Raw genomic sequence first — 14,057 nt, forward strand, 5'->3', positions numbered from 1 at the left:
GGGGACAGTTGGTTTGTAAATAGTAGAGCAGTGGAGAGACATGAAATGAAAAGGTGCCCAAAGAAAGCTCCATCTATTTACATTATGATATAGAGGGTGTGGAAATAACAAAACTTTGCAAGGGAGGTTTGTACAAAATCATCAGAGCTCTAGCAAAGGAAAAAGTTTATTAATTCCTTTTCCTTAAATGAAAAATAAATCTTATTTTCAGAATCAGGAAGAACTAGAAGTGGAATTTCTACTGGATAACATGTGAGTAAAGCCTAAATGTTACAGAATTTGTCATCAGAAGACTTAGTGTTTTAGAGGGAGTGGTAATGCAGCATTAAGGAATTGGCCCCATGTACCTGTGCTCAGACAGCCCATCTCGGCATCTCCCCCATGGTTGCTTTCCTCTCCTGAATTGGGTGAAATCCCTTCTTGAATGGCAGTCTCGCTTCACTTACGGTGTATAGTTGAGAATGAGTGTTTATTGTGTAATTCAGCCTAAGGAAAGATGATGCTGATCAGGGGAGATAAGGGAGAGAGACTGTCCCTGGGAGCTATGGGACCACCAGAGAACACAAGATGGAGCTGAAAGACAGAAGTGGTAGCAGGCAGCTAGAAAAACTGAGCCCAGAGAAACACTTGCATTGAAAAGATCATTGCTTGTATACCCACTCCTAAATAAACCTTTCCCTTTTTGCTTTTCAGTCCAGGTGTATCTGAAAACATCGTTACTAATGGCGTACTGGTGGTAATTGTTTTATCTATTTTTATGCTGATGTTCTTATGGTAGGGCAGAACTGAGGGATGTAGTTGGAAGAACTATGCCCTTAGGCCTGAACTGGTTTTGTGACCAGTGATTTTATCTCTTCCAGTCTCGTGAAGTTTCCTGCTTGCGAGTACATGTGAATGAAATGAAAATTAAGAGCCCTTACACAAGTGAGGTTATTGATTTAAATTGCTTGTCACTACTTTTTGTGCTGTGGGAGATGTAACTGAATCTAGATAAATACTCGATCTGTTCCAGTCTCTGTTTTTATTGGGCCTGCTTGGGGATTGCAGTGTTTCCTGTATTACCTACTTGCTAATAGTAAGAATCTTCTGGAGATGGTGTGACTGAGTCTGGAAGACTCAGAACATCGCTGCAGTGTGATGGAAATGAAATACTGTGACAAGAACAAAAAGTAAAAGAGGGGAGACACAATGGTGAGGAGTGGAAATTCAGGGGTGTGAATTCTGCTAGTGGCATCCACTAGTCTAACACATGGTCTCTGCTGCTTGGCAGGGAAGAAACTGCAGTGCCGCACCAGCTTTTGCTGCTTATTCAGTCTGGCCCCTGTTCACACTGATTGTGGGGGAAGAAAAACATTGTGGCCCAAATTAATGTTGACTGCACAAAGGCTGAAACTTTACTTGGGACATTTTTATTTGCTGTTTTTCAGGGCTAGATGCAATTAACATTTCTCTGCTGTTTCCTGCTTGTTTTTAGGGAGAGATTTCACTTTTACGATGAAAAGATCCTATGAAGAAACCCAGGATGTTTCCATCGGTCCTCACTGCAGATTGGGCACCAGTGAAACCATCATGTTCCACTACATGAAACACAGCCAACCCAGACTGCACATGAAGCTGCCAAAAGAACATTTTTTCTGTGGTGTATGTTTTGTTTGTGGATGGGCATAATGGCTAAAGTCACTTTTGGGAGAAGCGTGGTAAATTAGACCTTCTCTGGTAGAATTGTACCTATGGGTTGTAAACAACTTTGTCTTTATAACATTTTTTTCCCCACTTTAATTCAGTGTGGCTCAGCTAGGAAGGAAATCAATGCAAATCATACCCTGTCTGTGCCTCTCCATTCTCTGGACTTGGGAAAGAAAGTGACAGTGATGAGAGTGAGTAACCTCTGACAGCATTTGGAATTATTTCAGTGGGTGTAAGCTGTATCTATGTGATACCCAGTCCGTTATTAATTTTGTTATTACAAAAATACTGAGTTATACATAGGCTCAGCTCTGCATGTACTTGAAAATGTATCTAATTCAGGGAAAAAATAGCATATTCAGAACTGCTGATTGCTTTAGAAGTATTTTAAAAGTGGGATCCAAGTGATGGTTGTATGCAGAAAGCCTGAGAAGAGACCGAATACTTACTGTTAGACTACATATTGGAATAAATGCTAATATTGTAAAACTTGCTTTTGCAAACTTTCAATTCTACTTAAAATTTATGGTATTTTCATTCTTGATTCTCAGGGTGAAACTTATGAGGTGTCCGTGAAGGAAGAAGAGGGGTAAATCTTTTATTTCTTTCAAATGATTACTTAGGCCGCCTCCTATCCCTTTGTAGTATCATCTTTGGATGAAAGGAAGTTACAGCTTAAACTAGCTCATTTAGAAACAAGGAATGAAAACTGTGATTGGTTAAAGACTAAACTATGGGGAAGGGTTAATAAAATGATACATATTTTTAAGTTGGTTGGTAAGAGTTCAGCATAGAGTAAGTGGTAGTTAGTCATGGGGTATAACCAGTCACAATGTTTTTTCGAATGTTGATGCTTCCCAAATTTTGATATTTAAGAATCATTCTGTCTTGTATCCTTTGTCTATAATACATACACTTTTGTGTTACACATTTCTAACATGTTTCTAACACCGCTATGCATTCACCAGTCCTCTGCAGGTAATTTTCCAATGAAACGAGTGGGCAGTAGTTAATTTATTGACTGGTTTGCAGTGATTTTCTGAAGGGCAACATTACCCCCTAGTGACTCCTTAGCTACATTGCAAGCATTGATGGCAGACGACATAAACCAGGTTTTACTGAGTATTAATTATAAGTCACAGAAGGGAAAAAAATAACCTTTTGGCTGAAATCCAAATGTGAAATAGTTTAGGACATGATTCTGGTCTAAAATCTCCAACGAAGGAAGAAATACATAGCCTGTGATATCTATATACCTGCTTTCATTTGCATAGGAGAACCTTCATGTACATGGAAGTAGCCTTTCTTTAAATTAGTTTATTGCTGCTGGTTTTGTTTGATTTCTCAAGCAGTACCTCTAGAAATAGCTTATGTGTCTTATGGCTTGTTATGGCATAATGTGTCCTGTTCTTATGCTGTAGTTGCAAGAATTTAGACTTGCGGTTGGGTTTTGATCTATGTGCAGAGGAGCAGGATTTCATCTCTAAAAGAAAGAAGGTGGTTGCTGCTGCTCTGAAAAATGTTCTTCACTTAGATGAAGACCTGCAGGAGGATGAGGTATTTGGGGACAGCATCCTGGGAACTTACAGCATTCTGTCCCACTTTGAATGAATTGGATATGATGTACTTGCATGACTACCTGTATAACTCTTCCACATCTTCTAGAATAAAATGTGTAGACCAGTTCCTTACTTGCACCTAAGACCATATCCTATAATTTTTGCCACTGAGAGAATGAAAGAGAAACTGTCAGGAGGTCAGTTATAGCTGACTTTAGCCTCGGCCAACCTCTATCCTCACTTAGGAGCACCTAAAGAACGTATTCGTTGAGATGAATGTATATAGGTGTATACAGGCCTGGTGAAGTTCAACTTCTTGGACTGAGAGCATTTCTCCTTAGTTTGGCACCTCTCCCCTTCTCTGTTGTTACACAAGGCTCGCAGAGGAAAGCTGCTACTCTCCCTTAGCACACTGGTAGAGAAGGTTTCTTTATACTTTTTCTCTGCTCCTCTGACCCCAGTTATACTCAGGATTTTAAAATGTGTTTTGAGGGAAAACATAAGGAGAAATGAAAAACACCCAGAAGAGACTCTTTACAAATCTGAAAATAGATTGTGCCATACAAGAGCCACACTTACAGCTTTTGGCTTACCAAAGTGTAGCCGATCAGGAAGATGCTTTCAGCATATGCTATGCCCCACCAAAGTTTACACAGCTCAAACACACTTAAGGGGCTACCATGAAGAGGGTGAATTGAATTCAAACCTACCTGAACCAGGCAGTTGATGTCACTTTTTCTGCATGCCCATCACTTCTCTATTTCACCTGTTGATGAACGACTTTGTGCCTTTGTGTGTTGAGCAGGTGCCGGTGGTGGCAGTCATGACCACAGCAGGGGGAGTGCGGTCCATGACGGCTATGCTTGGCAGTCTCCTGGCTCTCCAGGACTTAGGTGTTTTGGACTGTGTCTCATACATCAGTGGTTTATCTGCCACCACATGGTAAGAAGAGCAGGGCTTGTGCTTGCTGTTTGTATTAGCAGAGTGATAGCATAGTTAAGTGTATTGCCTTGCTGATGAATTTTACTCAGTGTCATGTTGGGACTTGGCTTCCTTTCGGTGCTCACCCACTTCATGGCACCACTCAGTGCTGTAGCTTTTATTTCTTCTAGCTACAAGAAACCGAGTAAGAACTACTGTATTTCTATACTGGCACTGAAGTGTGTACAGAAATGAAAAGAGCACGAGCCAGAATGGTTTACCTGTATCTCCCTGCAGCTCAGTGTAGGTGACAAACCCAACCATAGCTGTTCTGTGGCTTGGATACGTGCCTTTCTGCCATGTCATACATTATGACTTCTCCTGGGGGCTGGACTTGTTTCTGTCATAAACTTGGTGCTGGTGCAGAGAATGGATGGGAAACATGGTTATTTTTTGATCTCCATTTCTCATGTCCTAGTTACCTGGCAGAAAAGACTCCTGTGCTAAGATGGGGAGTAGAGGTGTCTTGGTGTTCCACTTGGAATGAAAAGTGGTTATTTATGGCTATCAACAAAAGACTGAATAGGACCTGGTAGTCCAAAAAGTTGAGCATTTTCTTGGGAATGAAAGAAATGGGGGTCGCTTCCTGGGAGAGGAGTAAACCTTTTGATTGCCAGTGCAGGCAAATCAGGTGTTAATCATGAGTCAGAGAAGATGCAGCAGATGTGCAAGAGAAGCAAGGCAGCTGGAATCCTGGGGATTTGAGTCTCTGGAAGGACACAAACCCAATCCCCAAGCATGCTTGAGAACAATAAGGAAATTTAAGTAGGGAGATAATGTTTTCCCTTCCTTTGTGTAAGTCTTGGGTTATCAGTTGCATGTAACACTTGAGAAATCTTGTTATATTTGTCTGGCACAACTCTTACAGAGCTCTGAAAAGGAGAATTTAAAAGAAAAGCCCTGAGAAACATGGAGTGTCATGCACACAGTGTTGACTTGCACAACTAGCAGCATTCTAGGGCTCTAAAACGTTTTGCCACTGGAGAGCTACTCTAAAAAGATACATGAGACAGAACCAGAACAACTGGGGTGGGGATGAGAAGGGATGGCCAGAAGCTGCCTGAACTGGCAGCTGAAACCTCAAGCAGACTGGCCCTGTGTGTGCCGAGAGTCTGAGATGAGCTGCCTGCTGTATGCCCAAGGAGAGGAACTCCTGCACTTGGCCAGGGCAATGTTTGCTGCTAAAATCCTGCTTAACATTTCACATAGTGTCTGAGACAGCTGAGGGACTGGCCTCAGACAGAAGTTGCAGCTTGAACCTAGACAATCAAAGAGTAATTCTAGCGAAAGTATGTGTTAAGTTATGGGTGTTGCTTTATGACTCTTGATTCTGAGAAGAAACAAGCTAGGATGATTTTGAATGTATCCCTACAGCATAAATACTGTTTTATAGTCTAAATTCTGACTGAGCTTTGAACTGTTCTTCCAAGGTAAAAGTTGGAGGGTGAGAGTATTGTGTGCACTGTGAAACAAAACACCTTTGTATGGTATAAGCCCATGAACTGTCACGTACTCAGTGATGAATCACAGTATATTTCTTTTTACCAGGACCATGGCTAAGTTGTATGAAGATGCAAATTGGTCACAGAAGGATCTCAGAGGGCCAATTGGTGGTATCAGGAACCATGTGGTCAAGAGCAAGATGCACTGTTTCTCACTGGATCATATGAAATACTATGAAAAGGAGCTTTGTGAAAGAAAGCAAGAGGGGCACAAGCTATCCTTTACAGATTTATGGGGACTCTTCATTGATTGTATGCTACATCATCAGGTATTATATATCCATCACTTATTCCAGAGGATTTCTAACTTTTCATGGTTAAAGTTCTGTATTAGTAATAGGAAGGGCTCTCAAAATTTCTGAGGGGTCTTTCTTTGGTTTTTTAGAAGAAAAATAAGACAGTAAACCTAAAATGTAAGCATCTAGGGGAAATGTCTGAGCACGTAAAAAGCCAAGGTGTTAGTGGAACTGATATTCCACCTTTAGTTTCAGATCAAGTGAGCACTCTATTAACATACAGAGGAGAGGTGGCTCTGACAGAGCTGGGTTCAGGCATAACAATATATAACCATACCAGCAAAAAAAGCTTCATTGAATGAAAAGGGCTCTGGCTGACTTATCTGCAGCACCTCCAAGGTAGCTAAATAGCTTTATCTTTCCTTAAAGCAAATCAGACAACTTTCTCACATTTTCACTCTGTCTCCTATTCCAAAATTCCAGGAAGCATCAGTGATAAAGGTTGATGATGGATAACGCATGAACACATTTGTGAGGTCAAAAAACTGAGGCACATAGAACAAAAGCTGCTGAGATTTAGGAGATGTTTCATTGGTTGTCCATGCTTAGATACATCCATGTGTGATATTTATCTTTTACAACAACTTCTGTTCTTTATAAACAGGGAAGTACTCAGAAACTCTCTGACCAGCAGCTGGCAGTAAATCAGGGGCAGAATCCACTGCCCATATACCTGTCCCTCAATGTCAAGGATGACTTTAGCACTCTGGATTTTAAAGGTAATGATTATTATAGACACTTCCGTAAATCTAAGGAGTTTCCTTTTGATGCGATCAGCCAAGGTTTAGTTGGGTTTTGGTTAGAGGGTTTTTTTTAAGCTTCACAAGGTGTGACTATGACAGTGTAAGAATGGATGGCAGCTCGTGTCATTGCTGACTCAAAAGAGTAAAAAACACCTTGCGCAAGGCCTTAGGAATTGGTGGACTCAGACCCAGTTTTTGCTTCCTACTACAGAAATGGACCCAAACCTCAAGCTGAATGGGTTTTCACAGTGTTAGTGGAAGAGATGAATTTAGCTTTTGCATTCACCAATCTAACAAGCAATGTATTGAAGTGCACCCGTTTGTTTCAAAACATGATGGTTTGAACAGTCCATCACCAACATGCTGAAGCTACAGGCCTTTTTGTTCCAGCTTTTGATTCTCTAAGCTGTTGTTTTAACATGTGTTCAGGTGTCTGCAATAAGTCCTTCTTGATGCCTTATTTGCAGAGTGGGTGGAGTTCACACCTTACAAGGTGGGTTTCCTGAAATATGGGGCCTTTGTTCCTTCAGAGGATTTTGGCAGTGAGTTCTTCATGGGTCATTTGATGAAGAAGATCCCAGAGTCCCGAATCTGCTTCTTGGAAGGTGATTTACTATCTCAGAAGAACATCATTTTTACAACCACATAATTGGCCACAAACAGCTGTCATCTAATAACTGCTCGTTTGCAAGCAGCAATGGTACTACACTGGATAATGTATCTGATGCAATTTAAATCTCAAATGAACCAGCCAAAAGTGACAATGATGAAGCAAGTTTTTGAAATAGATGCAGTTAATATCCTGAACTTCTTAGGCCAGACCAAAACAGAACACACAGACTGGAACTGATCTTTTAAAATATTTTAAATCACAGTGACTTTTATAAACAGCCAAGTTTCTAAAATGTCCTAGCTGTAAGTCAGACATTATGTGTAATGGCATGGCATTTGATAGTCCTAGTGAAATTTATAATGTTTCATAACTAAAACAATGCTAATTTAAACAGCCACAGAGATTGAATCCAAGTAGGTTGTCACAGCTGTACTCTAAAAAATCAAAGTAGTATTAAGTATGTTTTTTTAATTTATTTATTTTTAATATAACTTTCAAGGCACATGGAGTAATATATTTTCCCAGAATTTTATGGATGCTGTCTACCTCTCTGGCCATTCAGAGGACTTCTGGCACAGATGGACCCGAGGCACTGAGTATGACATTGGTTAGTTATTTGGATTACTTTTCACTTGCATCTGCATTGTCTTCATGCCTCTCTGAAATTTAAACCCTCACACTGGGTAAAGGGTTTGGTTTTGTGTCCTATTTCTGGGATAGGGGACACTAAGCCTTTGGGAATGAAGTAAAAACAAGAGAGAAACAGTTGTGCTGGAAAACAGGAAACAAACATTGGGTTGTTCTCTGTGCAACATCCCTGGGGAGTTTTGTTAGTCACAAGAGGGTTACCAAGAGTCCTTTGGGGTGGGGGAGGCCAGGCAGGAAAACAACAACGTGCCACTGAAACCCATCCCTGCCCAGAACACTCTGTATGTTGATGGATGCACTTCATCACAGATGGGGCTGTGGTGGGTTGGCTGCTCAGGTCCTCTTTCTCTGTTGTTGTTAATATCAGAGCAGCACACTAAACAAATGCAGATGTACACCCTCTTCTCATTCTTCCTGCAGAGGAAGACCCTGCTCTGCCCAAGAAGCCTCATGAACAGGCAACTTGCTTATCCGTTCCCAAAGGCTGCCTTTCCAATGCACTTCGAGAAATGATGACTGGACGGCCAGTGGTTTCCACTTACCATAATTTCCTCAAGGGCTTGCAGCTACATGACAAATATTTAGACAATGAGAGATTTCACATGTGGAAAGGTAATAGTTAATTTTTTTTAGATGCATCTTTGAAGGTGATTTGAGTGCTGATACCTGCTGAGAACAAATATTTGGTAAGTTTTAGCATAAAGGCAAATTTTAATTAATATTTCTTTAATATGTCTTAATTAATATGCAATTACGGTGAAATTGGTTTTGCTGAGCCCCAAATGATTTATTGCTGGTCTCATTTCTGTCTTGGAGAAGCCACAGCAGGCTTGCTTGGAATCTATTCTTCCTAGAGAAAACTGAAAAAGAATGACTTTCAGCTTCTACTGAACCTAAATAACCACAATTTTACACCAGTTGAAAAAGCAGCTTAAATATATCTCTTTGGATGAAGCCAAGTCTCAAAACTGTTTCCTCTTAATGATCTCAGAGTTGAGCTATAGATGCTAAAACTGTGCAAAGAAAAGTATTCAGCTGTGGCTGCTTTGTGCCAAAAGGCTTGTCTTTTCTTCCTTTCATTGTTATGCTGATCTTGGGGGGGAAAAATGGACTTGTCCTGCAGTAACTCATTGATAATATAAGTTTTTTGACTTTCAGACACAGTGTTGGATTCTTCTCCCAACCAGCTGAATGAAATGGATGACTACCTCAAGCTGGTAGATACAGCTTTCTTCATCAACACCAGCTGCCCACCCATTCTGAGGCCAGAGAGGAAAGTGGATGTCATTTTGCACTTAAATTACAGTGGAGGATCCCAGACTCTGGTGATGTTTTGTAATAGTGATTCTCTATCTTGATCACTCCAACACCTGAATTTACCACTATTCTCTCTTTTCTTTTTCTTCACACTCCCTCCCCGCCCCCAATGGTTTGTTTTTTACTAAACTAAATGACCATATCAGTGGTGCTACTCAACACAGTGACCATAATGTCTCCATCTTTATCAGGGCTATTTTCAGTAGCTTTCTGGGACACATACATGGACACAGACATGTGGAAGAATACCTATTCTGAGTATCTGCACAGATTTGTCATTGTGGCACTAAGTTTCTCAATAGTTAGTAAATAACTTTAAAAATGTAATTAGCTAATACATAATTCTGCTGGTTTTGATGAAAAGTTGGAATTTTTCTTTTATGTTTGATTCCTGGTGTTCCCGTAAGTTTCAGTCAGACTTTTGTTTTGTTGTGTTTGAAGAAAGATTGAGGGCCATGTATGATTGGAATAATGTAATTTATTTGCAGGAGGACGTGAAGACACTGATTGTTAGATGCAGTGAATGCAAATACTCAAGAACCTATGATCTCAGATATCATGTGTAATTAAAATTTCCTGACCCAAATCCTCTACTGTGCCTACTAAATCACAAAACTTATGTGAACATCATACAAATTTCAGAAAACAGTAATTTTCCTTTAAAAATGCCTGGTGTTAGCAAATCAAACAAATTTCTATTACCCAGGATATATTGAATGAAGAGGGTATGTTTGTTCTAATGCATAGGTAGTCCTGTATGTAAACATATAAACCAATTGCAGATTGCCTAATGCAGGAAAATATCAGCTATGGGTCTTGGTAACCTTATTTCAACCTCTCTTTGTGTTGCAACTCTCCGCTGTTGAACCAGCCACTGGACCTATTCTCAGAGTACTGTTTGGAGCATGGAATCCCATTCCCCAGCACCGAGCTGAGACAGGAAGAGAATGCTATGTGTTCGAGGACAGCTTAGAGGCACCAGTCTTGGCCTATTTCCCACTGGTGTGTGATACCTTCCAAAAATACAAGGCACCGAGTAAGTTAACAGCATTAATTAATCCTTTGTTTTTAGGTTGTCATATCGAGTTTATCCATTGAATTTGTTCCTCTTCCAAGAGGCTGGTAAGCTTCTTACTTGGCTAAATTATCACATTCTCAGTCCTGTTGTGATGGACTACTAATACATCACAACAGGCCAATTAATCAGGGATTGAACTGAAGTGTTCCAAAATTGAAAGCATGAATAGTTGTAGCTTGAGGCAAATCTGGCATCTGCGACAGTTTGCATTCCTTTGATGATAAAGGATAAGAGGCAGCTAGTAAGTTATATCCACTGGTAGCTAACACTGTTACTTAAGAGTCTTGTAATGACATACTATGTTTACTTTGTTAACAAAGCTAGAATCTTCTCCATGTATTATGTGAAGAAAATGTGAGACTATAAAGTGCTGGAAATACTCAGTGACTGAAAGAATTTGCCAGGATAACAGGCTGCTGTATCTGTCGTTTCTGAAAAGTTACCAGATTGTTTTCTTTAGTTCAGCAATAGAATAAATAGTGATTGTTTGTTTCACCAGGCAAACTGCTTGGCTGATTCAGTTTCAGTTTACAGATAGTTTTGCATGCATCAACTCAAATTTCCTTGTTGATGTTTTAGTATGATCCAGGAAACTTTCATCAAAAACTGAACAAAAATCCAGGTACCAGTTCACTGGAAAAAGAAGTCATGTAGTTTGTCATCTCATTTGTCCTGCTGTATGTGTTTAAAATGTCAGGCACCTGAGAGGAAGAACCATTTGGCAGATGAGGAGCTGTCATATCAGTACCCAATGGCAAAGTTAAAAATACAAAATTCCAAACCTGCAGTACTGAAATATTCTGATGGACAATTTTAATTTAGAGAGGAAAGCATTTTGCATGGAAAAGTTGTACTGCCAGTCAATTCTGGATCAGATGTTGTCCTGGGTTCAGCTACAGCAGTCATTTTTTCTCCTTCTTAGTAGCTGGTGCAGTGCTGTGTTTTTGACTTTCAGTCTGGGAACAACGCTGATAACACCAATGTTTTTAGTTGTTGCTCAGTAATGTTTACTCTGACCAAGGACTTTCTCAGTCTCATGCTTTGCCAGGGAGGAGGGGAAGCCAGGAGGAAGCAGAGGCAGGACACCTGACCCAAACTGGCCAAAGGGCTATTCCATACCACAGCACGTCATGCCCAGTATATAAACTGGGGGGAGTTACCCGGAAGGCCAGATCGCTGCTCGGGTCGGGCTGGGTATCGGTCGGCGGGTGGTGAGCGGTTGTGTCCTTTTCCCTTGTTATTCCTCTTATCATTATTATCGGTAGCAGTAGTGGTTTGTGTTATACCTTAGTTACTGGAGAGCTGTTATCTCAACCCGTGGGAGTTACATTCCTCCGATTCTCCTCCCCATCCCTCTGGGAGCGGGGGGAGGAAGGAAAAGAGGGGGAGTGAGCGAGCGGCTGCGTGGTTCCAAGTTGCCGGCTGGGCTTAAACCACGACAGATGTGTAGTCAAGCAGTGAAGCAGTGGATTTCATGAGTGCAGCAGATGTAGTCTCTCTACTGTAATTAAAGCTTGAATAATTTTCCTGTGACAATTCCACTTCTTGTGGCTGTTATTGTGTATTTTACATTGCCTAGTAAGAGTCTTCTTCAGTAACACTGCTGTGTTGAACTTTATGTTCTCATGTCAGATGTGGAGCGCGGTCCCTCAGAGATGGAGGAAGGAAGAGTAGATGTCTCCAACTGTATTGCTCCCTATGCCACTGGTCTGCTGACATACAGTGAAGAGAATTTCAACAAGTTGCTGAACCTGTGCAGTTACAATATCCTGAATAACAAACATTTAATTCTTCAGGCTTTGCGTACTGCAGTGGAACGGAAGAAGCGTTTAAAAAACTGTTCATCACCTCAGTTGTCTAAACTCTCTTAAAGTATATTTTGACCAATTTCATCAGAATAAGATATACAAATGTTTGGGTAATGGACTAATAAATTTATATTCAGGAAATATAAATCCATGCAGAATTAACATCCACGTTAGCTTGCTAAAAAGAATATTATATGTTTTATTCAGTACTGTATATAAGGACTGATGTTGGTTCTGCCAAGTTATTGGCAAGTCATGATTACTTTAAAAAAGTTCTTAATGTTCTAGGGAATGGAAAGGCAGTTGTAGAGCTATAGGGTCCTATTTGGATATACAGCCATATAAGAATGAGGTTTCCACACCACAAAAGTCTGTGCCAGATTTGGAAGCAAATCTTGGTGGTACGTGGTCTTTGAACTAGAGCCGAAAGGAAAGATCAAACAAAGCCTTGTCTTGTGCACAGATCTCTGCTTGTGACACTAAGGAGTAAACCTGATTCCAAAACTACTTGCATTAGGAAAAGGAAGGCTGAGAACTGAAGAATGATCTCTGTTTTCTCAGTGTCTGTCTGTTAGGCAGACCCTAACCTTCAGTGAATTTGCCTGCTTTGCTGTCACTGCACTGAGTCTACATTTTGAGGGACTACCCCAATGTGATCAACATGTAACAGCCTGATTTTCCTGCCAACTGCCTGATAAAAATCATCTGTCTGCATCCATTTTTGCTGAACTTCTCTCTATTGCCTACCAAGTAGATTTTGAAGTTGAGCATAGCAGTTAAGGTCAAAACCTACACACAATGGGTTTGGAAAAAACCAGTTTTAACAGCCTTTGGCCATAAATATGTCTTCAGTTTTAATCTGCTGCTCACAGATGTTTTTGATTGCTTGTGATCTTTCGACATCTGCAATGTTATGGTGTCAGTGTTATTCCTACTGCCATTCAAAACAGACAGGAGAGTGTTCATGAGATTTCATACTTTAGATAAATACTTATTTAAGAAAACATATTTAACTGTCATTCTTAAATCTTATTTTATCTTGTATATATCAATATACATAGTGTGTAATAGCTACCTTTTAAATACCAAGTACCCATGCATAATCTCATTAAAAATAAGAATCTTCTAGATGCAATCATTGAAGTATGGGGTTATTTTCTTTTGTTAAGTTCTAGGGACTCAACTCAGCTAGTGAGTTGATCTGAGGGAAAATGCTTCTTTCTTCTGATACCAAGAAATCAAATATTGAAGGAACAAAAGCTTCCATGAGCTTTGCTAGTAACCTCTGAGGAAGGATGAAAGAAAAGCTGCCACTTGAACACTGCAAGATGGAAAAGGGAAGGAAACTCTGATTTTAAGAGTGCAGGCGACTGGGATGTTAGTGAGAGGTTTACAAGTCTGAATACTGGTCTTTGCAAGCATCAAAGTATTTGTTTGGTAACATAGAGTGCAGCACTTGGCCGGGGGATTGGAACTAGATGATCTTAAGGTCCTTTCCAACCCAAACCATTCTATGATTCTATGTATCTATGATTTTATTGGTCTTTTCTGTTCCCCTTTGCAGTCATCTCATTTATTACACTGGTGTGACTATAAAACACCAGGAAGTGCGTCCTCCTGTATGCAGGCCCACATTACCTGGCAGCTATCCTGTCAAGCTCTCCTGCGACATGAATCAAATCAATAAAGTCTCCCTTCATGAGAGGAAACTATTGACAGTAACCTTTGCATCTCCTTTTCAGAGATCTAAGGTGGTCAAGTCCAACAACTCTTTCCTTTTTCTCAGTTACTGGTAAACCTTTCAGTTTCAACTCTGCCCTCTTAAC

At 40.4% G+C, this 14,057-nt stretch overlaps 1 protein-coding gene across 1 annotated transcript in view; it reads left to right on the plus strand.

Annotated features, from left to right (window-relative positions):
- The window catches only part of LOC104408796 (cytosolic phospholipase A2 epsilon-like), a 21,074-nt gene extending 8,780 nt beyond the window's left edge, over window positions 1-12,294 (plus strand). Inside the window, 15 exon segments of the mRNA XM_010018511.1 lie at window positions 861-924; window positions 1,475-1,641; window positions 1,785-1,877; window positions 2,238-2,275; window positions 3,108-3,243; window positions 4,051-4,187; window positions 5,775-5,997; window positions 6,629-6,743; window positions 7,235-7,372; window positions 7,880-7,987; window positions 8,449-8,640; window positions 9,187-9,353; window positions 10,217-10,286; window positions 10,289-10,381; window positions 12,056-12,294. Coding sequence (XP_010016813.1) covers window positions 861-924; window positions 1,475-1,641; window positions 1,785-1,877; window positions 2,238-2,275; window positions 3,108-3,243; window positions 4,051-4,187; window positions 5,775-5,997; window positions 6,629-6,743; window positions 7,235-7,372; window positions 7,880-7,987; window positions 8,449-8,640; window positions 9,187-9,353; window positions 10,217-10,286; window positions 10,289-10,381; window positions 12,056-12,294 — 1,980 coding nt within the window.
- The last annotated feature ends 1,763 nt before the right edge of the window (window positions 12,295-14,057 follow it).

This window comes from Nestor notabilis, unplaced genomic scaffold (assembly GCF_000696875.1).
Source record: "Nestor notabilis isolate BGI_N333 unplaced genomic scaffold, ASM69687v1 scaffold3547, whole genome shotgun sequence".
NCBI lineage: Eukaryota > Metazoa > Chordata > Aves > Psittaciformes > Psittacidae > Nestor > Nestor notabilis.